This window comes from Canis aureus, chromosome 4, assembly GCF_053574225.1.
Source record: "Canis aureus isolate CA01 chromosome 4, VMU_Caureus_v.1.0, whole genome shotgun sequence".
Classification (NCBI taxonomy): domain Eukaryota; kingdom Metazoa; phylum Chordata; class Mammalia; order Carnivora; family Canidae; genus Canis; species Canis aureus.
In genome coordinates, this window is record NC_135614.1 from 23,845,381 (window position 1) to 23,870,386 (window position 25,006).

General features: G+C 57.8%; 1 protein-coding gene across 2 annotated transcripts in view; it reads left to right on the forward strand.

The window, feature by feature from the left end:
- Positions 1–25,006, forward strand: part of UNC5B (unc-5 netrin receptor B) — an 80,683-nt gene that overhangs the window by 38,518 nt on the left and 17,159 nt on the right. For both annotated transcript variants that reach the window (XM_077894880.1, XM_077894881.1), the window contains exon 2: positions 21,155–21,379. In XM_077894880.1, the coding sequence (XP_077751006.1) occupies positions 21,155–21,379 (225 nt within the window). The remainder of the gene's footprint in view (positions 1–21,154; positions 21,380–25,006) is intronic.

The following is a 25,006-nucleotide window of genomic DNA, read 5'->3' on the forward strand; positions in this document are numbered from 1 at the left end:
TGAGCTCGGGAGAGGCTTCCCAGGAGTGGAATTCTAGAGAAGACATGCCGTCCTTGACACGTGGCCGTGTAGCTCTGTGGCTTTGGAGCAAGAGTTATCCCCAGGTTATCACGCTGCCAGGCTTCACCAGGTGCCCCTCATTATGGGGGAAGGGAATGTGGATCAGCCTTGACTTCCAGAGTCCCTAACTTAGAAACACCGGGGGGCCCCTAGGGACCTGCTTTACTAAGCGGGCCACTCCTCGTCGGTAATTAGCGCCATCCATCTGCAGTGAGATCTGGAATGAGCGGAAGCCCTTTAAAGCAATTTGCTCTTTTAATCTCACCCCTGTGATCTCATTTAATTTTCTCAGCCAAACTTTGTTCACTGAGGGTGCCAGAGGCTCCTGGACTCCAGCAGCTGGCCTGAGTTCTCACCCTTTCTAGACGGGGTCGACTCTGGAAGCTCTGCTGGCATTTGTTTCACCTCTGGCAGTTTGGATCTCAAGCAAAAGACCAGTCCCCTATAAAAGGGAAGGGTAGGGCAGCCCGGGTGGCTCAGCGATTTAGCGCCTCCTTCAGCCCAGGGCCTGGTCCTGGAGACCCGGGATCAAGTCCCACGTCAGGCTCCCTGCATGGAGCCTGCTTCTGCCTCTCTCTCTCTCTCTCTCTCTCTCTCTCATTAGTAAATAAATAAAATATTAAAAAAAGGAGGAGTATAGTGTAAGAGATGTGGCTTCAGACATAGGCAAGAAGATGGCATTATTTACTGAGTTATGCTCTTTGGCGTGTGTGTGTACAGGTGGGGTCCTCAGGTAATCCTCTCGTGAACCCTATCAAGTTGGAGTATGATCACCCCCATTTTACAGACCAGGAAACTGAGGCTTTGCGTCTCAATGACTTGCCAAGGTCCCTACCACATCCCCTAGCAGGTGCCCCCCCCCCTCGGGAGCTGGGGTGCTGCTGTTACCGTGTCATGTCCCTGCCATGAGATGACTGGGTAAGTGGCCGTGTGTCTATCATACCCTGTACCCTGTACCACTGCCACTCACGTAGCCGCTCCAGCCCTGGCCCCAGCTCCTCCAGGAAGGGAGACTCAGCTGAGCCAGCAGAGCTCCCAGACTGTCAGCAGCCGGGCTAGGAGAGAGCGAGCCACGGTGATTTACGGCTGCCTCATCCCCTAGCGCCCTGCCTGGGTCTGCTGTGCTTACTGACTAATGGAAGCCCGGCACGGAGGGAAATAACTCTGCCAGGAGTTGGCTCCAGTGACAGGGGCAACCACCGCTGCCTGGGGGAGAGGACAGGATAGGGAACACGAGGGAAGTTGAGCAGAGATAGAGACGCATCGTGAAGTCCCCGAGAAAGCAGACAGAGCCCAAGCAGACACTCAGAGGCGCAGAGAATGGCACCGCCTGGCAGCCCAGGCCCTGGACCACCTTCTCCAGGGCCCCGGTGGGGAGCCAGGAGGGGAGCCAGGAGCCCAAGGTCCCAGGTGTCCACCAGCATACCAGCCTGAACATTTGGTGTGGCTTTTGATATTCATAGAGCATCAGAACTTCTCACCTAACCCCTCAATGACGGATGAGCTAGCAGCGACTCAGAGGGGGTCAGGGAATTGTTCAAGGTCACACAGCAGTTGGTTACTGAGCTGAGACAAGAGCCCCGGTCCCCTGCTTCCCTAAGATGACACAAGAACACTCCAGCCAGTGTGGAGCCCAGAGGGATGGAAAGGAGGGCCATAAAGAAGGCACAGATTGTGAGGTGAAGCAGAGAGTACGGGGATGGGGGTGGGGGGAGCCAGTCCGGTCCAGGGAGAGCAAGGATCACAGGATTAAGGAATTACACTAAGGAGAATTGGGGCAGCCCCAGTAGCAGGAGGGGAAGGGAAGGGAAAGGAAGGGGTCCAGCAGCCAGTATAAACCATCCTGGCAGGGACAGGTTGAGGGGAAGCCCTGGAAAGCTCCGCCTCGGTGGATCCCCTCTGCTAGTGAGCAGGAGCCCCCAGCACCTCCCAGGCACGAAGGGTTGAGGAGGAGGAGGAGAGTCCGCTATACCCCTAGATTGTGCCTCTCCACCAGCATCCCCCAGCCAGCGTACCTGGCCTCTTGGTAGGAAGAGAAGAGCCTTGGGGTCAAATCCCAGCTTCACCACTAGCCCAGGTTCGGAGCCAGGCATGCAATTCACCTCTCTGAGCCTCTGTTTCCTTAATCTACTAAGTGGGACCATTCTGTCCACCACCAAACGGTGAACGGGGACGTTTGGGCTGAGAGTTGCCGCTCATCTCAGGCCAGGTGTCTAAGGACCCCTGTGTCTCTCTGGGACCTCTTTCCCCTTCAGGCCACCCAGACCAGTCACATAGGTGGCCAGCGCCTCCTCAGTAAGACGTCCATGAAATGGGCAGAACGAAGGCCACAGCCCTCGGGGTCCCAGCTCCCCTCCAGCCCCAGGCTGGACGGCATCCCGGGCTGGGTGGTGAGCTCCCGCCTCCACACGCCAGGTGCCGCGCAGAGGTGCTGCGTGGGTGTGGAAGGTGTTGCTCCTGGCTGGGGACTCAGCAGCCACCTGGGGCCTGACAGCCAGGAGTGAGAAAAGCTGGGTCTGTGGCAGGGCAGCCCTCCCTGGGGCAGGGGCGGGCTGCGGCCAGGTGTGTGAGGAGCTGTGCCAGGTCACCAGGCCTTGGCGGCTCCCACGGGCGGCCAGCGTGCCTGCTGTGCACCAGGCCTGTGCCGAAGCCCATCGTGCGTGTGACCCATTCAAGGCGGGCCACGTCCTGATACCCACTTTCCACTCTGACCACCTGCTGGCCAAGTGCAGGATGGGAGGCGAGGGCTTGCAGGTCAGAGGCTCCTAGAGTGAAGCCCTGGTGCTTTCAAACACACCACCCCACATCCCCCCCCAAACCCAGCCCTGTGGCCCCCAAAACACCTGGCTTCTCGCTGAGCTGTGTGGAGGGGCTGGCTTCCCTATACCTTTCCTGGAACACCTCTACTCTGAGCATCTGCGAGCAGCAGGACATGCTCTTGAAGAGCATCCTTGTAGAGGAAGAAGGTCCAGAGAGAGGAAGGGACTTACCCAAGGTTACACAGCTTGGGGCATCCCGTGGAACCCCTGGAGTTACCTCGGAGAAGCACAAGGAAGAACCAAGGTTGGGCTTTGTCCAACTGGCTCCCACCAGTGCCCATCTGCTCCCAGGGCCACCCAGGCCCCCACCCTTGCCCCACCCTACCCCAACATTGTCTTTTCTCTTGGGGTTGGTGTCCAGCCAAGCAGGGGATTCACCAGTGGGTAGATTTCCTCCCCGGAGAACTACACATCCAAAGCCCCTCTTCCCCCTCCCTGTCCAAGGACCCGCCCGTCCCCAACCTGAGAGCCAGCTGGCAGATGACAAGGGATAGGCTGAGCCTCAGGGTGGGAAGCGGATAGAACTGTCCCAGCCTCGCCTCATGGGCAGGGTGGAGGGAGGGTAGGTGTAGCTACCTTTTCATTAGAAAAAGAATCATGAGTGATCTTAGCCGTGGACCACCTTTCACAGGTTGTAAAGCACTTTTGCATCTATTAGAAGAACCTCCTGTTCTTCTGAGATGAGGAAACTGAGTCCCACAGAGGTGAAGTGGTTTTGCCCCAGCTCACTTAGCCTTAACATATGAGCAGGATGTGAAGGTAAACAAGGTTTCCTGAGCACGCCAACCAGACCCCGTGCCAGTTACTCTCACATAGGTGACTGTTTACCTGAACGGCAGGCCTGGGGGTTTCATGTGGATCTCCCTCATTTATAGATGAAGAACTTGGGGCACAGAGAAGATGTGTGGTGCGGTGCCCTGCCCACAGGCCAGTCGTGGACCTCGGCCCCCTGTCCCCACTCCTGACATTTAGGGGCAGACAGCCCCAGGCAGCTCCAGGTCTGCCCATCTTGGATGGTGGAGGGGGGAAGACGCCTGGAACAGCACCGTTTGGGTGTGAGCCAGAGCCTCTAGGAGACAAACCAACCTGTGTCATTGTCCCTTTTGGTGGAGAGAGGTAGGGGGCACACAGGGTCGGGGTGGAGGCTGTAGAGACCACTTCCTTTCATGGCCCAGCACAGGGGAGGCCCGGAACTACTCCCACCTCCTGGCCAGAGGATGGCTTCTGCGTTTGTCAACTGTCTCCAGCTCTTGTGTTTCCATGCCTGAGATCCCCAACTCAGTTTGAGAAAACATACCTGAGATATCCAGGGTTTCTTTGCAAGGGCTCCACCATAGGGGTGGCAAGCAGAGGGGCTCAGGGATCTACCCCCCAACCCCTTTCCTCACAACTCCAGGGAGGAGGTGGCAATAGGTGGAGGCAAGACAGGCAGGCTGGGCCTGGGAGTTTAGAGGCCTCTGATGGCACCGGGTGTGGCTATAATCCTGCTGGCTGGCCGCCCTGTTCCCTAATTAAAGTGTCCTTTTGAAAATGCCCTCCGGTTCAGGCCCGGCAGTGCTGGGAGAGGCGGGCACCTCCCAGAAATCTCAGCAGCTTTCTCACCTCCCCTGGAGGGCTTCTAGGCTCAGGGCCTTGGTCGTCCTGGTGAGGCTGGGGGAGTCATGCACACTGAGGACTCAGGCTTGGGCCCGTCCTATCATGGTCACTGTCCTCCAGGCCCACCTCTCTCCAACACCCCTTGCTGAAGGCAGTGGCTGTCCTGATCCAAGAGCCTGGAGAGCCCGGATCAAAGGCTCCATTGAAGAGGCTTGTTAGAGCGGGGGATGCCAGGGGCAGAAGAACGGCTGGGGGCAGGTAACCAGAAGACTGAGTCACCACGGGCCAATTGTGGTGAGTGGGCAGCGAGTGGCTGGAGCCAGCTTTTCAGGCTGGGAGGAGAGCCCAGCCGAGAGGCCCAGGAAAGGGGGTGCTGGCAGAGGTTGCCACTGCCGCACCAGAACTCCTCCGCCGGTGAGCAAGCTTGTCCCTATGAGGTCCCTTTGCTCAGGGCAGCAGACCAGCTGACCTGGTCAATACTGCGGGCTGGGGCCAGGGCCAGCTCTTGAGTCTCCTGAGTCTTTCCCACACTTGAGGCCCAGGGTTCATGGGGCCGGGCTCAGGGTGCAGTGGGAGTGGCCGATGCACACCCATGGAGGCCAGTCACAAAGGAGTAAGAGCCACCCCATTAGTGGGCCAGGTGGCCTCAACTCTCTGAGCTCTGTTTTCCCCTTGGGTTAAATTGGGGTGAATGGAGACAGTTCGAATCAGAGATGGTGGAGTCTTTCATCACTTGATTGGTGTGGCTGGGTGTAGTCCTGTGTTGAGAAGGAGTCTGAGGCCCTGTCCCGACAGGTCGGGATTGATGATTGATTAGTGATGTCTGCCACAGGCTCGGGAGGGGCCAGTCTGCTGTGCTTGCACCTCAACTAGATTTTCTCTGCAGCGCTCATACTCTACCATGCCGAGCTTCTGAGGCCGACAAGGCCTCCCTCATCCTGGCTCTGCCTCTGGATCCTGAGATGCCAGTGGCAGTTAGTCTCAATTTCTCCATCTCCAAAAGGTGGGGGAGAAGGCTTTCACCGCAACTCTTAGGCCTTCACTCCTGAAATTCAACATTCTCGGGATTACCGGGCCCTTTCTGACACCCGGCCCTGTGCAAGATGGAATGTGCATGTGCCCCGAAACCTTCTCCCTGTGTGGACCTGTGTCCTGCCTTTCTTTCACTGGCTGTGTGATTGGGGACAAGCCCGTTTAGCATGGAACGGGGGTTGTAGTGTAGGGTGATGGTGCCTCTGCCCGTGAGATACAACCGTGCACGCAGAGGGCCCAGCCCCAAGATGTGGTGCTGATGAAAGTATCGGAAGGGCTGGGTCCTTTGCCCGCTCCTGACCTGGGCTTTGGCTGGGAATTTTGATGAGGGTGGGGCGGGGGAGGTTCGAGGAGAGTTTCAAAGCATCGCAGGCCCAGACTTTCGGCTCTCTGCCGCGCTCTGCTGCGCCGAAACCGCAGCCCCAGCCTGAGCTGGCTCCCCCGTAAACTCCCCAGTCCCTCCCTCTAAGCAGCCCCATAAAAAGGGAGCAGGGCAGGAGGGAGTCCGGCTGCAGACTTTGTAATTTGGCTTGGAGGCGGCTCCTGTTCGTTTTAACCAGGCTGTAATTACGGCTGGCACCCAACACCCCTCATTACCGGAGCCTGGGAGGAGGACTCTAATTATAGCGTGCTGGGTCCCGGCTGGGGTGGTGGGGGGCCAGCAGAACTGGGCGCTGCAAGGCCAGCAAACAGCCCTCTGGGGTGGGGCCGTGGGGGCCTTCCCCGAGGCTCCTCATTTCTCTTGCTTCCAGAGTCATTCGTGGGAAGGGTGGGTCATAGGTTGAATCGAGGCCTCTTAGGGAGAGAGGACCCAGAGTTGCCCAGGATTCATCTATTCAGGCAAAAAAAGCATTTGCAAAGCGTCTGCCGTGTCCCGTGCTGGCGCTGGGCGTCAGCAGTGGGCACATATGTGCCATCCAGCCAGGGATGGTGTTCAGGCAGAGGGTGCCAGTGAGGACATCCTGCTGCTGAAAACATCTGAGTATGTCCACGCTGGGTGGCAGAGAGCAGTGCCCCGAGGCTTCAGTGGCCCCAATGGCCCCATTCGCTCCCTCCCCAGCCTCCCTTGGCACAGTAGGGTCTCCACCCCGGTGGTTCAGTGTTGTGACTGCCCCCTGGGATGAGTCGAGGAGCTGGGGGAGACTCAGGCATTCAACAAGGAAACACACAGATGAATATATAACTAAAAATGGTGGCAAGAGCAATAAGGAAAAAGAAATACCAGAGGAAGAGCCAGGGCCCCGGGGTTGTCGGGAGGGGCAGGCAGGGCTCGGCTCTCTGGGAGGTGACCTTTCAGGTGAGGGGTGGCGGGGTGATGATGCAGCATTCCAGGTGTCTCCACTGGAGGCCAAGAGAATGAGAGGCTTGCAGCCTGGGATCTGACGCTCTGAAGTGTCCCCACGCTGGCTGGGAGCGAAGACGGCAGTGGGATTTCTCCCGCACGTGGTGCAGAGGGCGCCAGACCATGACTGTGGGCCTACAGTCCAGGCCCAGCTCTGCCAGAGTGCTGTGTGACCTTAGGCCAGTCACACCCTCTCTGGGCTTTGGCATCCTCACCTGTCCCCTGGGAGGCCCCTGTTGGCCACAGGCCTCACCCCTGGGTGTTTGGAGAGGCTATGACCAGCAAGTCTTGTTCAAAGACCGCATTTTGGGGACGCCCCAAACTGTGAAGCAAGGGCTCTGCAGCCGGGATGGGGGGGAGGGCCAGAGGGCTGGGGCTGAGAGCTCTGGGCTGAGAACTCCACGCTGTCCCGTTCTCTTTGCTGAGTTACTAAGAGCCACCCGGAAGCAGACACAAAGGCAATTGTCCTGAGCTGGAGTCAGCCCCTAGCCCCCCAGCCGAGAACAATTGGGGAGGAAAACCAAGGCCGTGTGTCCAGCACGGAGTGCGGCATCGGCGGCGGCTGGGAAAAATGCCGAGTATTTCTCAGCTAAAATTAGACGCCTACTAAACCTTTTACATCAAGGGCAACCTGAAGCTTCTATTGTTTTGAACTTGCGATCCCAGAGGATGTGGGGGCAGGAGGGTCTCAGGAGTAGTATGTGACCGTCCCCCTCTCAGGGGCGGGACCAGCCAATGCCAAGCCAAGCCCTGCGCCTGGAGGGTTCCCAGTAAGGAGAAGCAGACCAGGGGACACAGATGGACAGACAGGGAGGGAAGGGGTCTGGCTGGCCAAAGTCACCAAGCATGGGGGGCTGACATAGCTCTGGTTTCCTACTGGAGACATTCTCCCTTCAGCAGTGACACTCTTATACCCTGGGCTGGGGGGTAGGGGGGGGTCTAGAAGGAAGTGCAGGAAACATAAGTAAGAAAATAAATACGAAAAATAAGTCAGAAAATAAAAAAAAATAAAAGAGAAAATAAAAAATAAATAGGGAAATAACTCTCCATCCTTTTGGGAGGAAGTGGGCATCTTTCTTTGCTCGTGGAGGACAGGTCCTGCCACTGGGCTCCCAAACCTGGCTTCAGATCCTTCCTCCGCTGCCGCTTGGTGACTTGGGCCAGTTTGCTGAGCGACATCAGGTAAACAACGGAGGTGGATATTACAGCAACCTCACAGGGTTGTTGTTGCAGAGACAGTATAGATGATGTAGATAGTGGCAACGACAATAATAACAACAATAACACAGCTTATACTCGATAAGCCCTTTTGAGGTGCCAGACACTGCCCTCCCTGTGTGATGTGAGCATAAAGCGTGTTCAGTCCTCCCATTTCACGGATAAGGAAACTGAGGCCCAGAGAGGGTAAGGAGTGTGCCAGAACACAGGTGCCGGTGACGGCTGTCATTCTCCTTACTGCCACACACCGGAGCCGATTTAAGCTAAGGTGGCCAGCACCGTGCTGCCCTGTGATTCCTCAGGTTCCTTTTGAAAGGTCTCCGGCTGGATTCTAGAAAGGGAGCTGACTCCATTAAGCACAGTTGTGTGTGCCAAGTGTTTTATATTTCTGTTGGGCGGCCAGAGTGCGTAGAGCAGTGGACCGCGGCAGCACCGGGGAGCTTGTTAGGAAAGCACGTTCTCAAGCCCCACCGAAGGCCCACGGGTGATTCCGGCGCATGCTGCCGTTTGAGACTCCCGGCATGGAGGTGAATGATAGGGGCTTAGAGTCACGGAGATCCGGATTTGAGTGCCAACAGCCCTGCTCTGTGACCTTGGGCAAGTTGCCTAGCCTCTCTGTACCTCAGTTTCCTTACCTACAACCTGGGGATCGTGATGAGAGTACTTGCCTCAAAGGTGGTTGGGTGTAGTTGCTCTATACCAAGTGCTCCGTGCGGGGTCTGGGAGGGGGCTGGTCTGTAAACAGCAGTGGTTACTGGCTACCCGTGTGACTCAAGGCCATGGGAAAGAGAAGGTCGATCTGCATGGCCTGGGAAGCCCCCGAATCCCAGCTGGAGTGCAGCCCTCCCTCCAAAGCAACCTAGCAGAACCAGAGGTAACCCCACTCTCCTGGGGCTGAGGGGTCGAGCGAGGGCAGCTGAGATGGGCACGTCCTCCCCACCGGGCTCCTTCCCCGTCTTTCAGGAGCCTTCAGTGTTAACCAGAGAGACACATAAACTGCATGAGGCTCTTTTCTCCTCCCCTTTCTCGGGGAAAGAGCAAAGGCGTCTCCAGGGAAACCAGGTTTGACAATGAGTCTGGAGACAGGGTGATCTCCAGACCCCGGGCTCGTGGGGTCAGGGCCCTCAGCGGCACGCAGGTGGCCTTGCGGTCGCCAGGAGTGTGTTTTGGCTCTTGTCCTCACCACCTGTGTGTTTTTGACGCCTCCTTGGAGGCCTCTGGGGAACCCTGTGCTCCTCATCCATGCCTTCCTCCCCGCGAGGAGGCTCCTGGGGCCAGCCTGGGCAGAGAGCACAGCCCCACCTCCAGGCTCCTGGAGAGAACCCTCCCACAACTGTCCCCAGGTCCCCGGAGCCACCCACATGCTTTCGTGTCATGTTGCACTTTCACACCCCTGGCTCCAGCTCTCTCTGCGAAGCGAGCACAGTTAGGGGCACGGTGCTGTGTCCATTTTACAGATCAACCCAGGCCCCAGGGCAGTGAGGCAACTGGCCTAGTCATGCAGGAACTATTCCAGTGTTTTCCTCCCACAGAGCCACGCTTCTCCCATAGGTCTTTTCCCTCTGACTTCTTTACCCCCTTGGAGAAATACATGGAAGATTGACACATTGAGGCTATCATGTGACAGGCTCAGGGCCATGGGACAACTGCCCTGAAGTGACACAGTGGCAAAGCTGGGTTGACCTATGTTCCACTTGCTCCAGCGTCAGTGGAGCAAGTGCTCTTCTCCGTGCTGTGTTTCAGGCTCTTTCTGCCCCTCTGCTGTCAGCTGCCCCTCCCTGGAGAAGAGCCCTGTCAGGGTGTCCAGGGGCTGGGCACCTGCCCTCTCCCACTCCCTCTGGCTCCAGCTCAGAGGTCAAGGGGAGTGGGCCGAGCCCTGAGCCAAGGAGGCTCAGCAGTTACATCAGCAGGTACAAACAAGCAGGCAGGAGCAGGGCCGGGAGTCCCAGGGGGGCCGGGGGTGGAGCTCCACCTGCCCCACGCGAGTCTGTTTCCTTCACTCCTTCCAGCTTGCATCAGCCTTTTTTGCAGCTCCATGTCATCACTGAGTGGGTCCTCACTGAGTGGGCTGGGGCAGTGGCTGGGAGGCTGGGGAGTGGGGCGCCTAGCCAGCACCTCAAACCCAGAGGAACACCCTAGAGCTTTTGGTCAAGATGTGGGCCAGTGACCCTGGCAGCCCCAGGAAGGCACATCCACCATTTCTTAACTGCAAAAAAAACAGTACTAAAAATTAGCCAGAGCACGGGGCTGCCCACCTGGCAAAAATAGTTGCACACTCCTGACATTGTGAGCCCTGGGACTGCAGGGGGCAAAGCAAGTAAAAGTGACTCCATTTCCCAGAATGCAAGATTGAGGCCCAGAGGGAAGCTCACTCAAGGTTGCTTCACGAGCTCCATGTGCTTCAGCCCAAGAAAAAGATGAGGGATTATAGGGACCTGGAGAATGAGAACTCCCTATGGCAGTCAAGGTGGAAGTAGTCAAGGCGTGCTTCCTGGAGGAGGTAGGCTGGCTCCCTTAAATGAGGAGGAGGGAGCTACAGACACAGCTGGAGATTGGTTTCTGCACTGTCAGTGGGTGAGCAGGCAGAGGGGCAGCCCTGTGGGGCTGGGCTGGAGGCAGACAGAGTAGGAGTCAGAGTCAAGATGTTGGATCCTTCACCTTGAACTTTTACTGTGAGCTTCCCATGGGTGTGACCAAAGCTTGGCCCAGCTCACCAAGGCCCTACCGTAGGTGGTGAGGACGTTTGATGAGTGAACGAAAGAGTGGGGGTGAGTCCCTACCCAGCACCCTGTCTCCCTCGAGGTGCACCTGAGCAGCCATGCGGGTCCTCCCCTTGTCCTGAGCCATATGTCTCCCCTCCGTCTTCACCGCTGACGACTCAGCTGTTCACCCAAGCCCAGGGCCGGGGTCTCCCCGACCGATACAACCAGAGAGAGGCAAGGGCAAGAGCACTGGGCTGGGTGCCAGGATGCCCAAGCTCTAGTTCAGCTTTGCTTCAGCCCCGCTCTGTGACCTGAGACCCTTTACCCCTACCCCTGGGAGCCAGAGGCTACACCGTCTGCCTCCCTCGGGGCCCCTGGAACCTTAGCCCAGTCCGGGCCTCGGGGAAGACGCAGAGCAGGAGTATAGATGGAGACCAGTGATGGAGGCCACCTCCCCTGGCTCCCGGGGCCTGAGCGCAGACCCCCGTGGACTCCAGGCTCCAAAACATACCAGGAGGAGCCCCCCGCGCCGCTCCCCTCACCCTCCACTGCCGGTGCGCTCAGCTTTCTCTTGCTCTGTCCCTCTCTCTGTGTCTCCACCTCCACCTCTGTTCATCTCTCCTCCTTTGTCCTATGCCCATTTCACAGATCAGCAAAGGCCAGGGTCTGCCCCCCCCCCCTTCTCTCTGGCCCTGCTGGGGCTCCCTTTGTGTGAACGTGATGTCAGGATGCTAGGGTTGCTGCAGGCACTGACTGGCTGTCTGCCCTTGGACAAGTCACAGCTCCTGTCTGGAAGTGAAGGGCTGGGACTCAGGTCTAAGGGCCCCGCGGCCCAGGCTCCGCCCTGCCTCCTGGTGCCTGCCGGGTGGCCCACAACCACACTGGGGCAGGGTCTGGCCGGGCGTGGTGACCGTGCTGACGGCAGCAGGCAGCGATCATAGCCGATTTTCTGCTTGGCAGTGTGTTGGCAGTTGTCTGCCCTTGGCGAGGAGGGGTTGTCCATCCGCAGAGCAAGACGCTGGGAAGGAGAGGAAATTCATGCCTCAGGCACTCTAAGAAATGCCTGACCTGGACTTCCCTGGAGGGCATGCAGACACCTCTCCTGGAAGGGCAACAGGGACACAACCACTGCCCCCTCAGGCAGCCTCTGAGCCAGGCTCGTTCACTTCCCCGGGAGACAGGGACAGGACCCTGGGCATCTTTCTGCCCAGCACCCGAACATGCAAAGCCAACCTGACGTCATTGCCCAGTGGCTCCCCGCACCAGCTCTGCATCCTCTCCAGCGACCCGGGACGCTGTGCCAGGGTCATCAGCCCAGCTGGCCTGCATCCGTGACGTGTGAGACTGTGCTGAGCACCAGAGAAATTCCTTGTACATTTGGCTTGTGGTCTCAGAGTCCTTAGTTAACGGTCCTGCAAGGGAAACAGAATATGCAGCTGTACATGGTGGCACCTCAGTAAATCACAAAATATGTGTCATATCTAAAAAAGTCCAGGAGGACCATTGTCCCATGTTAATTCTGGTAAACTGGGGGTGGTGATGGGTGGTTTTTATTCTCATTTTTCTTTCTTCCTAAATTGTAATCAGAAAAGGCCAAAAAACAAGGCCAAGAAAAGGCCTTCATTAGAAGGAAAAGGAGGATTTTAAAGATAAATTCCCTCCTCCTGCCCTGGAAACCTAGAGCCCAGTGTCTCTACGGGCTCTGCTGCTCAGGGGCTGTGTGATTTTGAAGCCAGGCCACACCCTCTCTGATCTCCACGTCCTAGAGGATTAGATGGTCTCTGAGGTTCCATTTGTTAGTGGCATCCTAGAGGATTGGGGTTTCCAAAGGGACTGCCTCCCATGGCTCAGGTGGGGTTGGCCCAACCTGTGCACAGTCATCTCCTCTGGCCACTTCCTCCCACCTCCACCTGCCACCCCAGGTGTTGGAGAAAGTTCTGCATCCCCAGTAGGCCCAGCTAAACAAGCAAACAGGATTTCCAGGTTCTCCAGGAGCTTGCCTTCCAGAGAGCAGACCTGTCCAGACACAGACAGCAAACAATCAAATACAGGAAGAAGGTATTCCAGAGAGTGATGAACTGTCAAGGAAAACACACAAACAAGCAAAACAACAAAAAACCCCAAGACAACCTGCAGACGATACGGGGGAGAGCCAAGGAGGGTCGGTGTCCACGGGGCGGTCAGGGAGGGCCTCGCTCGGGAGGGGCAGGTGGCACTGGGGTCTCAGTGACCGAGAGTCGCCACAGGAGCACAGGGAGATTGGCCGGCGGTGTGCCTGCATTCCAGGAGAGAACAGCAAAGGCCCTGTGGAATAAAGGAGGCATATTCAAGGGGCAGGACCACACCCGAGGTGGGGCACTTGGAGCACAGTGGCAATGGGTGAGCATCTGAAGTCAGAGGGTTCGGTGACAGGTGAGACCTCATTACAGGTGCAAATGGCAGCCAGAGGGTGCAAGCAGGAGAGGGAGATTTCTCTCTGTTTCATGAGAGGGCTCCAGCAGCTGTGAGGAGAGGGGATTGGAGGGGGAGGTAGGGAGCACAGAGAGGAGGTCCTGGTGGGAGGACATGGGCTTGGGGACTGTAGCGAGTGTTGGGGGACAGTCATGTGGTTTGAGGCACACCTTGAAGGTTTGCCTAGCAGCATCCAGGTCCATCAGCAGCATGGGCAGGATGCCCGGGAGGAAGGGGAGGCCTCCCTAGGTAGGACTGGAACAAGTCAGACACACCCCATGCCATCCCTGAATGGGGGACAGATGACCAAATAGGATAGAGGGCCCCCCATGGGCCAGAGCCACAGCCATTGCCTTAGAGCATTGACATAAACAGCCCTAAGAACAGAGTCACTGTCCCAGCCCTAGCGGGGCTCTCTGGGGATCCAAGGGGAGGCTGGTGGCCTGTGACCGCAGGTAGGGTCTGCAGGTGTCCGCTGGGGTGAGTGTGTGTGTCTGAGTGTGACATCTCGGGGGCCGCAGTGGGCTAGCACAGGTCCCTCCAGGCTAGGATGGATCTCTGCTTGTCTGGGGCATCCAGAACAATCTGGGACTTGTCAGGCCCTCAGAGGTAGCGAGGCCAGGTGCTGGGGTGACAAAACCAAGACCCTCTTCCCTTCCGGCGAGCTGGTAAACTCTGGTGAGACTCTATTTGCTCATCTGCAAAATGGGCAGAGAAATAGCTAATCCCTCAGGGGCACTGTGGGCCAAAGGAGGCCTGTGGTTTAACAAGAAGAGCTTTCTTGGTAGCTGGGAGCCTCCGTCTGCTCCTCCGTGACATGAACCCCTCCTCCGCAGGATCGTTGGGTTGATGATGTTTGTTATCACACTGCGTGCTGGTGAAAGGTTATAATCTAGAGTGTGATGCATAAGAGGGCTTTGAGCGCCTTGTCTGTGAGAAGAGGGCAAAGCAGAGTGCCCTCTCCTTGGGGCCTGAACCTCCAGGCATAGTGACACCCCGGCATCTGAGGCTCGGAAGGGGAGCCACCAGAAATCAGCCCTGGAGAGGCCCAGGCCTAGGGGGTCCAGTGGCCAAAGGAGAGGTGTGCGGGGAGCGCCTGGACTCTTGGGTGTGGAATACGCCTCCTCAGGCTCCACTGAGCATCTGAGGGGAGCCCCAATAACCGTAGTGTCCCTCCCGACTTTGTAAGTCGTGTGTACCCCAGTTAAATGGGGTCCGGGCTCCCTTCCAGGACCCTGTGCCTACCCTGGGGCCTCAACCCCAAACCTCCCATCAGCTCCTTTGCCTGCCCTTGAGCCCTTCCAGGGGAGACATTTCTCAGGATCGGCCAGGATGCAAGCTCTTGCCCCAGGTGGCCGTCCCAGTGAGGCCACTTCCCGTGGCCAGCACAGGAAGTGATGTCATGGGCACAGAGGGTATGGGAAAAAGGGCTGTGCAAGGGGCCTCTTTTGTTAGGAGTAACTCCGCGTCCCCCAAGCCCGCCAGCCCCCATTTGTCATCGGTAACGGCCATTGTAACCGCCTCTGAGGGGGGCCCCGGCCTGGACCCCACAGCCGCCAGAAGCCAGGGCCAGATGGAAGAAGGGCTTTGTGTTCAGGGAGGGGTCCTTCCATGGGGGGGCGTATGTGTTTTTAAAACATAATAATAAGTGGGCTCCCCCCCCCCACTCTCCACACTCCCCACTGGGCACATCAGCCTCGCGGTGAATGGAAGAGATTTTCCATGCAGTGGGAGGTCAAGTCTGGCGAGAATCAGCCCGCGCGTCCAGGGGCTGGAGACTGTGATTGCTGATGATGAATGTGCCCAGCGTGGGGTGTTTCTCTGTCCCTCACCTCCCGCCTGCTCCTCTGCTCCCCTCCTGGCCCTGCCCCGTCGGCGTGGGCCAGCCCGCCCTGGAGACGCAGGGCCCTGCTCCAGATGCCCACCTCCCGCTGCTGAGCCTGAGCCTCGGGCTCTCAGGCCTGGCCTTGTCACCACCGGGGGACCCCAACCCAGGCCCTCCTATGAACCACCGCAGCCTCGTGCTGCGGTCCCTGCCCCGTGGCCAGACCAGAGGTGGCCCCCGCTGAGATGGGTGCTAGTGGGTTTCTGCCCCAGGCCGGGGGGCAGATAGAGGCACTGCTGCCCTGGCCTGGCCTGCTGTCTCCCCGCCTGAGCCCCGAAGCCGAGACTGCGCTCTGGGCCGGCTTGGCTCCTGATTTGCTGCGTGATGTTGATGAGTCACTTTCTGTCTCAGGGTGGAATGTAGGGCTCCAGGCCTCTCCGATTGGGACTCCTCTGCATCCCATCGATGACCCGAGAGGTGAAACAACCTTCCCAAAGTCCCAGTGGCGGACTGGAGATTGGAACCCGTTGCTCTCAGGGTCACTGTAAGGGAAGCGGAAGCCCACTGGCTTCCCTGGGCATCTGGTGATAGCCTCTCTTTCAGGAAATGTCTGGACCCTGTAGCCATAGCCCCCCCTCCTCTCAGGGGGAACCTCTGGAAAATACAGTCTCTTCACTTCTGTCCTGAGGCCACTTTGTTCACCACCAAGGCTCTGGCTCCTGCTTATTCTAGTGGCTTCGATTCTGAAACAAACCTGTGGCCTTGACCTCCTCCCTGCCAAGTGAGGGAACCTGTGTCCCCACGCTGGGCCCTGCACAAGCCCAGCCCCCCAGAAGGAGCATTCAACCTAGCACGGCTCCTCCCGTGGGGTGGAGATGGGGCTCGGGCTCCTGGCTGTGTCCTGCAGGCTCCCGCTCCCCTACTGGGTGATGGTTATTCAGTCCCAAACAATGTGGGGAACACCAGGGAAGGTGAGTTGTGCTCCCGCTCCCCAAAACTGCTAAGGAAGCTTGGAGCTGCCGGGAGCCGGGATGCACCTGCCAGCCCCCGCCCTGGTCACCTCTCCCACATTTTAAGTGGGTTGGGAGCAAAATGGAGCTTGTCCATGAGGAAGCCATGGGGGGCGGGCAGCGGTGTGCAAAGCTGCATCTCATGAATATTTGAGAGCAAGGAGAGAAGGCCAGGGAAGGCGCCTACACGCTCCAGGGGCTGGGAAGCTGTCACGCTGGAAGAGGAAACACTCTTTTGTGAACCTCAGAGGTTAAAATTGTGGCAATGGTGGGAAGCTCAGCACATTTCAGTTGAAAAGAAGGACTTTTCTGTTAGGTCCGTTCAGAAGAGGACCTGGCTCAGAAAAGCAGTGGTGAGTTCCCTGTCCCTGGAGGTGTGTAAATCAAGGTTGGATAGAGTGGTGGGGGGGGGAGGAGGTGTTGGACAAGACGGCCCTGACGGTAACCTCTCTCCCTGTGCATCTGCGTCCACGTGAGACCAGCTGACAAGGGCCCTCAGACGGGCAGCTGTAGGTAAATTGGAAGTGAGGGTTTGAATGGCACCCACAGGGGTCCCACCTGGAGGCGCTGGTGGTCCTCTTGATCTGAGGCCTGGGGTGGGAGGGCCTGGGCCTGGTTGGGAGAGCCCAGCTGCAAATAGTGCCTCCCCCCTCCTCCCTCTCTGGGTTCCCCCCATACTGTGCCTCAGGACCACAGTCTGTGCGGGGCCTTTGAGCTAGGAATAACAGTGGCAAAAAAGGTGACCACACGTGCAGGACACTCACTTCTGGAGTTAAAGATGGACCCAGTAGGACACCGTCATAGGCCGACAGGTTCCGCTTACGGCACCTTCCAGTCTCAGGGTGAAAGAACCAGAGTAAGGCTTGAGAGGAAGGCCAGCAGCAGCGCCAGTCCCCGGCTGGGCTGCAAACCCAGAGCTCCTGGGCTTTTCCAGGGTTTGACCGTCTGTGGCTCCACCTGGCCCAGGATGCGTCCTCCTTCCCTCATGCTGGGATAGCTGGGCCATTCGTGCATGTGGCTTTAGAGGCAGCTTGCATTTTAAATGAGGACTCCTATTAGAAAAACACACTTCACGTGGGACCTTTTCCCACCGGCAGGAAATCCAGATCCAGACCCGGACCTGGCCTGGCCGAGGCAGGCTCTCCTCCTCCGGGGGCGCCTCTCAGGTGTTTGAGTCTCCTCTGTAAGGATGGCACTGAGGGGAAAGATGTAGCGAAGCCAGGGTGACAGGTGACGGAGAGACACGGCCCTGCCTCCCATTGACCAGGTGACCTTGCTATGGGGCAAGTCCCTAGGAGCCCCATGTCTTCATCTGGAAAATGGGAAGATAATCCTCACCTTGGGGGTTGTGGGAAGTAAATGGGGCAAAATACTTGAAATGCCTGCCACATAGTGGAAGTCAATGCCAATTCCAATTCAGAAGTCAGGTTTAGGTATCCGACCGCCCAGATTCGCTTCCTAGCTGCATAGCCCCGTGCCGGTTACTTCATCTCTCTTGGGCTCCATTTCCTCATCTGTAAGAGGAGCGTAATGAGAATACCTACCGCATAGGGCTGTGGTTCCCAAACGGTGTGCCAAAGCACCCCAGGGTGCTGCACACGTTCCCAGGGGTGCTGTGGGAAGTTAATTCATCTGGAGGAAAGACAGCCGTCCTGAACAGCTGCCAGACACCACCACAGCTGTTAGCTCAGGATAGCTTTCGATTTCAAAATCGAAAAATATCACATGATACCCCGCTTTTTCCCTTCACACGCCGTCCTCTCTCTGCAAAGGTGGGAGGTGAGCATTTGGAAGGACTCAGACAGACGATGGGTGGCAGGGGCGGGGGTCCAGTCTGATTGCAAGACCTGAGAAGTTGTGCCGTGTGCAAGCGGCAAGCACATTCCCATCGCTAGTCGCTGTGGCTGTTTAGGAGTGGAATACAAATCTTATTTTTTCTTTCAACTTATGGGTGTTGTTTTTTCAGATGGCTACCAGGTTGTTAGCGCGCACACAGACACAGGCACACAAGCTGTTTGGATCTAACTAATAAACAGAACCACTAGGAACTTCTCTTGGCCTTGGGGTAAAAATTAACCAAGACACTAAAGACCAAAGACATTTTGGAAGCTCTGTGTGGGTTGTTGCGGGACCCAGTGAGTTCGTAGGAAAGCATGAGGCAGAGGAAGGCCCCGGGGACCCTGAAACTCCATCACTCTTCTTCCTCCAGGCTGGCCCCTGCAGGACAGGCTCAGGCCACCCTCAGCCGGGACGCCTGTGGAGTCTCCCTGGGCCACGAGGGCCCAAGGCAGGGCCAAGGAGGAGGAGAGGTGTCCAGCCTAGCTGTTCACCAGGACTGCCCCGCCCCACTTTTATTTAATTTGCATTCACTGAGCACCTACTCCACGCCTGGCAAGCATCTAGTCTGCCCGTGGCCCGCCTGCGGAGGGAGTCTCAGGTCAGACCTGATCCTTCTTGGCTCCCAGCAGCATCTGAATCCAGCATGCCTGCCTTGGGGGGTGGGGACGCTGCAAAGGGACAGTGGCTACATCAAGAGCCACCCCCCCTGCACTGCTGTGCTAGAGAGGCACCCGTGAGGATGCCCGGCCACAGTCCTGCCAAGGCCAGAGAGGAAGCTTCGTGCCAGGGTGGAGAGGAGGGCTGGGGCAGGGAGGGCAGGGCCGGGGGCCGCCAGACCCGGGCCTACTGCACTAATGGATGTCTAATGTTTACTTTGCTCAGCCGCGTCTGCGCCTGCTTTATAAATGAGCCGCATTAGGGTTATAAAACAAAGTCATAAATACAGCCTGCAGTGCCGCAGAGAGCCAGGGCAGCCATCACCTGGGGGCTGCACGTTAGAAGGTAGAGGTAGAAGGCACCTGGACCCACAGGCTCCCACACACCTTCTCTGGGGCTGCTACCCCCCCAGGGGGAGGCCTGGTTCCCCCTCATTTCACAGATGAGGTGCCTGAGGTCAGTAAGGGCTGCAGTCTCCCCAGGCCTGAGACTGAAGCAGGGTGCTGGCAGTGTGGGGTGGGCACGGAGCCTTGCCGGTGCTCTGTTGCCCACATGCCACTGGGAGACCCAGTGCCCAGTTCCCCGGGCGCTGTTTCATCTTGCCATCAGCTGCCCAAGCTCTCAGACCCTCAGGGTGGCCAGTCTTCTAACCTCCAAAGAAGGTGTCTCCCTGCCTGGCTGAAGGATGTGGGTGTGGAGAAGCTCTGGAATCCTCAGTGCTATTCCCAGTGTAGCTGCCCACAAGCCTCGGTGAAACAGCTCTTAGAGTTGTAGGGTCCTGGCTGGTGTCAGGATCTATTAGGATTCTCAGATGCAGGGACACTCACCATGTTATGGAGCTACTCCAGTGACATGCAGTGTGGGGTCCTGGGTGGCATCCCAGACGCTGGAATCTGTTTATTGGGTTCAGACCTTGGCTCTGTCTCTTGCTAGCTCTGTGCCCTTAGAACAAGTTTTTTAGCCTCTCTGAGCCTCAGTTTTCCCCCATGTAAACTGAAGACTTGCATAAATACCTTATAAGGCTGTTCCAAGAGTTAGGTAAGTTAGCTGTGTAAAGTACTAAAAACAGAGCACCTAATGTGAGGCAAGTGTTTGTTGCCATTTTCATGCCACAACTTGCACCTGCTATGTGCTAGGCCCCTCCTGGGCACCCTTGCTTGTCTAGCTCATGTGGTCCTCAAAACAGCCTGGGGGAGGGTGTTTACCTCCCTGCCACCTTCAGAGACAAAGTAACAAGCTCGGAGTTAAAGGGCTGTCCTAGGACCACACAGAATGTGCTAGATGGAGCTGGATTGACACCTTCTGGCTGGCTTCCCCTTCACTCCTGCAGGTCGCACACAGGCAGCCTACCCGCGACCCAGCATCCAGAGCCAGCGACAGCCTGTGCATGCTCTCAGAGCCCCTGCAGCCCCCCACCCCCACCCTTAGCAGGAGCTCCGGGGTCCCCAAAGGGATGGCACAGCTTGGCATGCCAGGCACACTTTGTTCATTCTGCTCTTGGAGAACGGAGTGTCCCCTTGCCCCCTTTGTACATCGGGAGCTCCCTAGGGCCGAGCGTGTCCCATCGTGACCTCCTGGGACCCCACCCCCCTTGAGGGACTGGAGTGCTGGAACAGTGACAGGCCACAGCTGGCAGTGAGGGGCGGGCAGATGCACACCCTGCAATTGGATTCATTCCCTCTGGAGCTTCGCAGAGGAGGACAGGCCCCCCCACCGCTTGTCCCAGCCACCTGACTGACGCTTCGTGTTGGAAAGTCAATTTTCCTAAGTGGACAGTGGACCAATAGGCTGGCCTGGCCTAGTTTCCCTCCCTCCCTGCGCTGGAAGAGGCCGGCCCCTCTCCCTTCCTGTTTGTCTCACCTCCTGAGGCTCTGCTCTTTCCAGGGGGGCAGGCGGACCAGGGTTCCCATTTGGCCCCTGGTTGGGGAGGACGTTGTTGAGACCCCAGGCTCTGCAGTTTCCTTGTCTGTTGTCAGGGTGGAGGATGTGGGTTTGGCCGAGGTGGGAAAGGCTAAGGCGTGGGGCAGAGACACGCTGGGGAGGTGGTTTCCCCCTTTATGCTGCGCCTGCCTTGGGTTTTCTGGAGGAGGAGGCCCTGTTGGAGGGCCAGGCATCAAGGAATCCAGGCCCGGTGCAGCCATCTCACATCACCCCACCTTATGCCTCTGCGGGTCCTGGCTCATCTCCCCACTTCCATCAGCTGGGGCTGCAAAGGGCAGCTGTGGCTTCAGGGCAGAGCTGGCCTGCTTTGTGCTCCGGCCTCAGCCCCATTCCAGCCCTTCATGGTTGGGGGCATCACTGTCAGCAACTGGAGGGTAGACTCAGTAGGTCCAGTGCAGGGGACACTGGGGAGAGCTCCTCACCCAGACGGGTCACTTCAGCTCTCCAGGCCACTCTGACATCTGTCTGTAAAGAATCACCCAGCATTATAGAGCTAGGACTGGCTCCAAAGCACAAACTCTTAAAAGCTGGGTGGGCTGGGGAAACCGAGGCCCCCAGGAGTGCCAGACCTTGCCCAGGTCACAGCGCCGTCCTCCCTGGCGTCCAGCTGCCCACCCCTCCTCCTAGCCTGCAGCCTCACGAAGCCTACCCTCCCTCTGCAGGCACTGATTCTGGCAGCGAGGTGCTCCCTGACTCCTTCCCGTCGGCGCCGGCCGAGCCCCTGCCCCACTTCCTCCAGGAGCCCCAGGACGCCTACATCGTGAAGAACAAGCCCGTGGAGCTGCGCTGCCGCGCCTTCCCTGCCACACAGATCTACTTCAAGTGCAACGGCGAGTGGGTCAGCCAGAATGACCACATCACGCAGGAGGGCCTGGATGAGGCCACTGGTGAGCCTGCCTCCCTGGTTTGGTCACCCCCAGGACACTAGGGCAGGCCCCGGGGGGTGCCAGGGACACTGCGTCCTGGGCCTGGCTCCACTCTGGGCTCCGTGTGGGACCTCACTCGGCCGTGGCAGCCCCCTGGGCCTCAGTTTCCCCTCTGGGATTCATCCTGGGTCAGGATCTCCCCAGAGGTTGACCACATGTCCCAGTCTGACTTTGGTTCACCAAATGCAAGAGCCCCGAATCCTTGCCGAGTGCTCATTGCCATTTCTGGTTTCTCTCCATCTCCCGCCTACATCAGGGAGCAGTCTGGGGCAGGGCTGGGTTCTTACAGGCACACACGCATGCACACCTCAGCCCCTGCTACGCTCCCTGTGTGACAAAGAGGAACTGCCCTCGGCTCCCCCCACCCCCCAGCCCTGCACGTACCCCAAATCCTAGACCATCATTCATGTTTGTGGGAAGTGAGTCTGTTCCCCTTTGTAAGAATGCTGCGTCTCCTTCATAGACGTCAGCTGTTTTCCTTTTAAAGCCCGAGGTTGGTATTATTATGGAAATAACCATAGAGGTGGTGCTGGGACAGAGCCCAGATGCTGAGAGTAGGGTGCATGTGGGGTCCCGGGCACCCCCCCACAGCCGTGCCCCCGAGGCCAGGTGGAGGCTTATCTGTCCCCAGGTCCCTCAGGGGGTCCTTTCCAGGACTCAGGCTGGGACGGGGCCGCCTGCTGCTGGTGACCTGCAGGTGGCCAATGTCGGGCAGCCCTAGCCAGGCCCCAGCTCCGAGGGCCCCTCACCCCACAGCCCGCCTCAGCTTTGGTTCTGCTGCTACTACCTCTTGCCTCGTCCTGTTCCTCCTTTTTCAGCCTTTTCTTGTTTCCTTCTGTCTTTCCCACCTGTCCCTTCTCACCCCTGTCTCTCTCTCTTTTTATATGTCTCTCTGCTTCCCCCCAACATGCTCTCCTCACGCCCTCTCCCTTCTCCCTCCTTGCAACTTTAATTTTTCTTTGAAAAGCTAGCAGATTTCAGAACCATCCAGGCTTAACACCATACCCCAAAATGTACTTAATGCCACTCAAAGGTAGATATTAAAATGGTAAGTTTTAGGTTATATAAGATTTTGCCAAAATTAAAAAAAAAATAGATGTGGAGTCTCCTGCCTGCCCAAACTCTAAAAATTTAAAAATCCCCCCCCCCTTTTTTTTAAAGAGAAAAATAAAAGAAACATACCCTCACTGCCCCCATTCTCTGGCTGTGTGACTCTGGGAAGTCACTCACCCTCTCTGAGCCCCACTTCCTCTCTTTGTAAACTGGGATGGTAACGGAAGGTGCTGGGGGGAATGGAACAAGGTGGTGTCTGTACAATGTTGAGCATAGTGCCAGGACCAAGCAGGCACTCAGTAAACCCCCTGTCTTCCATCCTCTTTCTGGTTTTTTCCTTCGCCTCTTTCCTCTTGAAGCCTGTCCTTATTTCTCCATCCCCCTGGGCCCCACCGGCCTATATCAGGGGTCAGTCGTGGGGGTCCAGACAGAGCAAAGGGATGGTGTACCCTGCTGGGGTCTCTCGCAAACCCTGCAATTACTAGTAATAGTAACAGCATGGCTCCTACTCCCCTGCTACTAGGCACACAAGCCCTGCCAGCCCCAGAAATTGGGGCACTCTAGTCCCCATTAGCTACAAAGAATAGACAGTGGTCCTGTGGGCACTCCCTTGGCAGCAGTGTGGCTGGTTCCACCTCAGCCTGCTGCTCCCTGCCCTGGCGCTCTCTGGGCCCGGGAGAACAGAGGATGACAGCTGTGGGCCAGAAGAGGCAAGACGAGCCCACCCACCAGCTCATGCCAGGTCGGGGCAAGTGGCCCAATCCTGGGTGTCCTGGCTCAGGCGCCACCTGCCACTTGGCCGCTGTGCCGGAGGGGGACACCTGGCGCTGGGGCCCAGGTCTGGGAGATGGAAGGTCCCGGTCTCCTCTCTGTCTGCTGGTGACCGTCACCAAGGGGTTGAGCCCCACTGGGTGCTGGTTTCTCTGTCGGGCTGTTGGGGCTTCTGGATAGGATGACCCCCTTAGGAGGGACCCCATTCCAGTTTCACAGCCTGATGAATAAGGGGCAGGGGTCCTGGCTGTGCTGCCCCGGGTCACACAACATTGCTTGTCAAGCCACTCCCCCAAGAAGCAGCCTCTTCCCTCCTGGTGCTCCCCAGTGGCAAACCCCCAGCTTCCTCCCATTTAGATCCCGGGCCACCAGGAGGAGGTTTTCCTCACTGTCTGGGCTCCCAGTGCAAAGGCCATCCTACCCCATGATCCAGGACAGTTAAGGCCACGGACTTCACTAGGAGAGGTCCAAAGAGGTCATGCATTTGGGGATAGAGCTCTGACCAGGGCAAGACCCCAGATAGCTGATCTCAGCTCAGCTGGCACCTTGAGGTAGGACTTGCGGCCTGCCCCACGACCCTCTCTGAGCCTCTGTTTCCTCACATGGGAGGAAGGAGCTGGACGGGATCCAAATGACCTTCCAGAGTAGATTTGTGTTCAGCCGTGGCAGAGTAATCGTCGTGCTTCAGAGTTTACCCTGAGTGTCTAACTGTGATGAGGCAACTGAGGCTCAGAGAGGCTGAGTAACTTAGTGACGGTCACATGGCTGGGGAGTAAGGTTGGGGCCAAGAGTTGCCAAACCATCCAACCCTACACCTACTGTGTGCCCACCATGCCACAGTACCACAGAGGGTACAGTTGACCATCCTGCCCTCAAGGGGCTTATCAGAACCCACGTGTAAGCATGAGAGGATGAGCTGGGGATACACGGTAGGGCGGAGCAGCTTTAAGAATTCTGAAACCAGGGTAGTCAGGAAGGGCTTCCTGGAGGAGGAGGCCTCGCAGTCCTCCCACAGGCTTTGGGGAAGAGCTTTGGGTGGGCATCCTAATCCAAGGGGGTTCACTCCTTTTCTGAGCATAAAGGGCTTTGTTGAGGATTAGCAGAAGAGTGGTTGATCCTCTCTGGGTAGCTGGTGGAACCAGTTATCCAGTGAGGCCTCCAGGCCCTGGCAGGGAGCTGTTGAGAGATGGGGGGCTCCCCAGAAGAGGGGCCTCCCACCAGCTCCAGCTCCTAACCAGAGAGAGGCCACACGCTCTCTTCCTTCACGTATTTGTGGAACACCTCGTCTGTGCCAGGTCCTGGGCCACAGCAGTAAACAGGGCAAAGCCCTCTTTATTCCCCTACAGGAAATACATCATTAACACACCACCACAGCGATAGGTGACAGAGTTCCAGATAGTGGTCAGTGCCGTGGGGAAACCAGGCTGGGCAGGAATGATCACTGCATAGCCCAGTGCTCAGCGGGGCACTTTGAGAGTGGGTGGGGGGTGGGCCAGGGTTAGGGGGGCTGCCCCTCTGGAAGCGAGGCCCAGCCCAAAGCCAATAGGGACTAGGAGTCCAGGGGGCACAGAGAGGACAGGGTGTTCAGGCAGGGAACTGGATATGCAAAGGCCCTGTGGCTGGGGGTGGGGTGGGGTCGGGTGGGGTGGGGGAGATGCCCAGTGAGGTTGTCGTGGATAGACTGTGTAGGGCCCAAAGGCCACGTGGAGGATCTAGGCCTTTATGTTGTGAAGACCTGAGGGCACAACCAGGGGAAGGACCTGG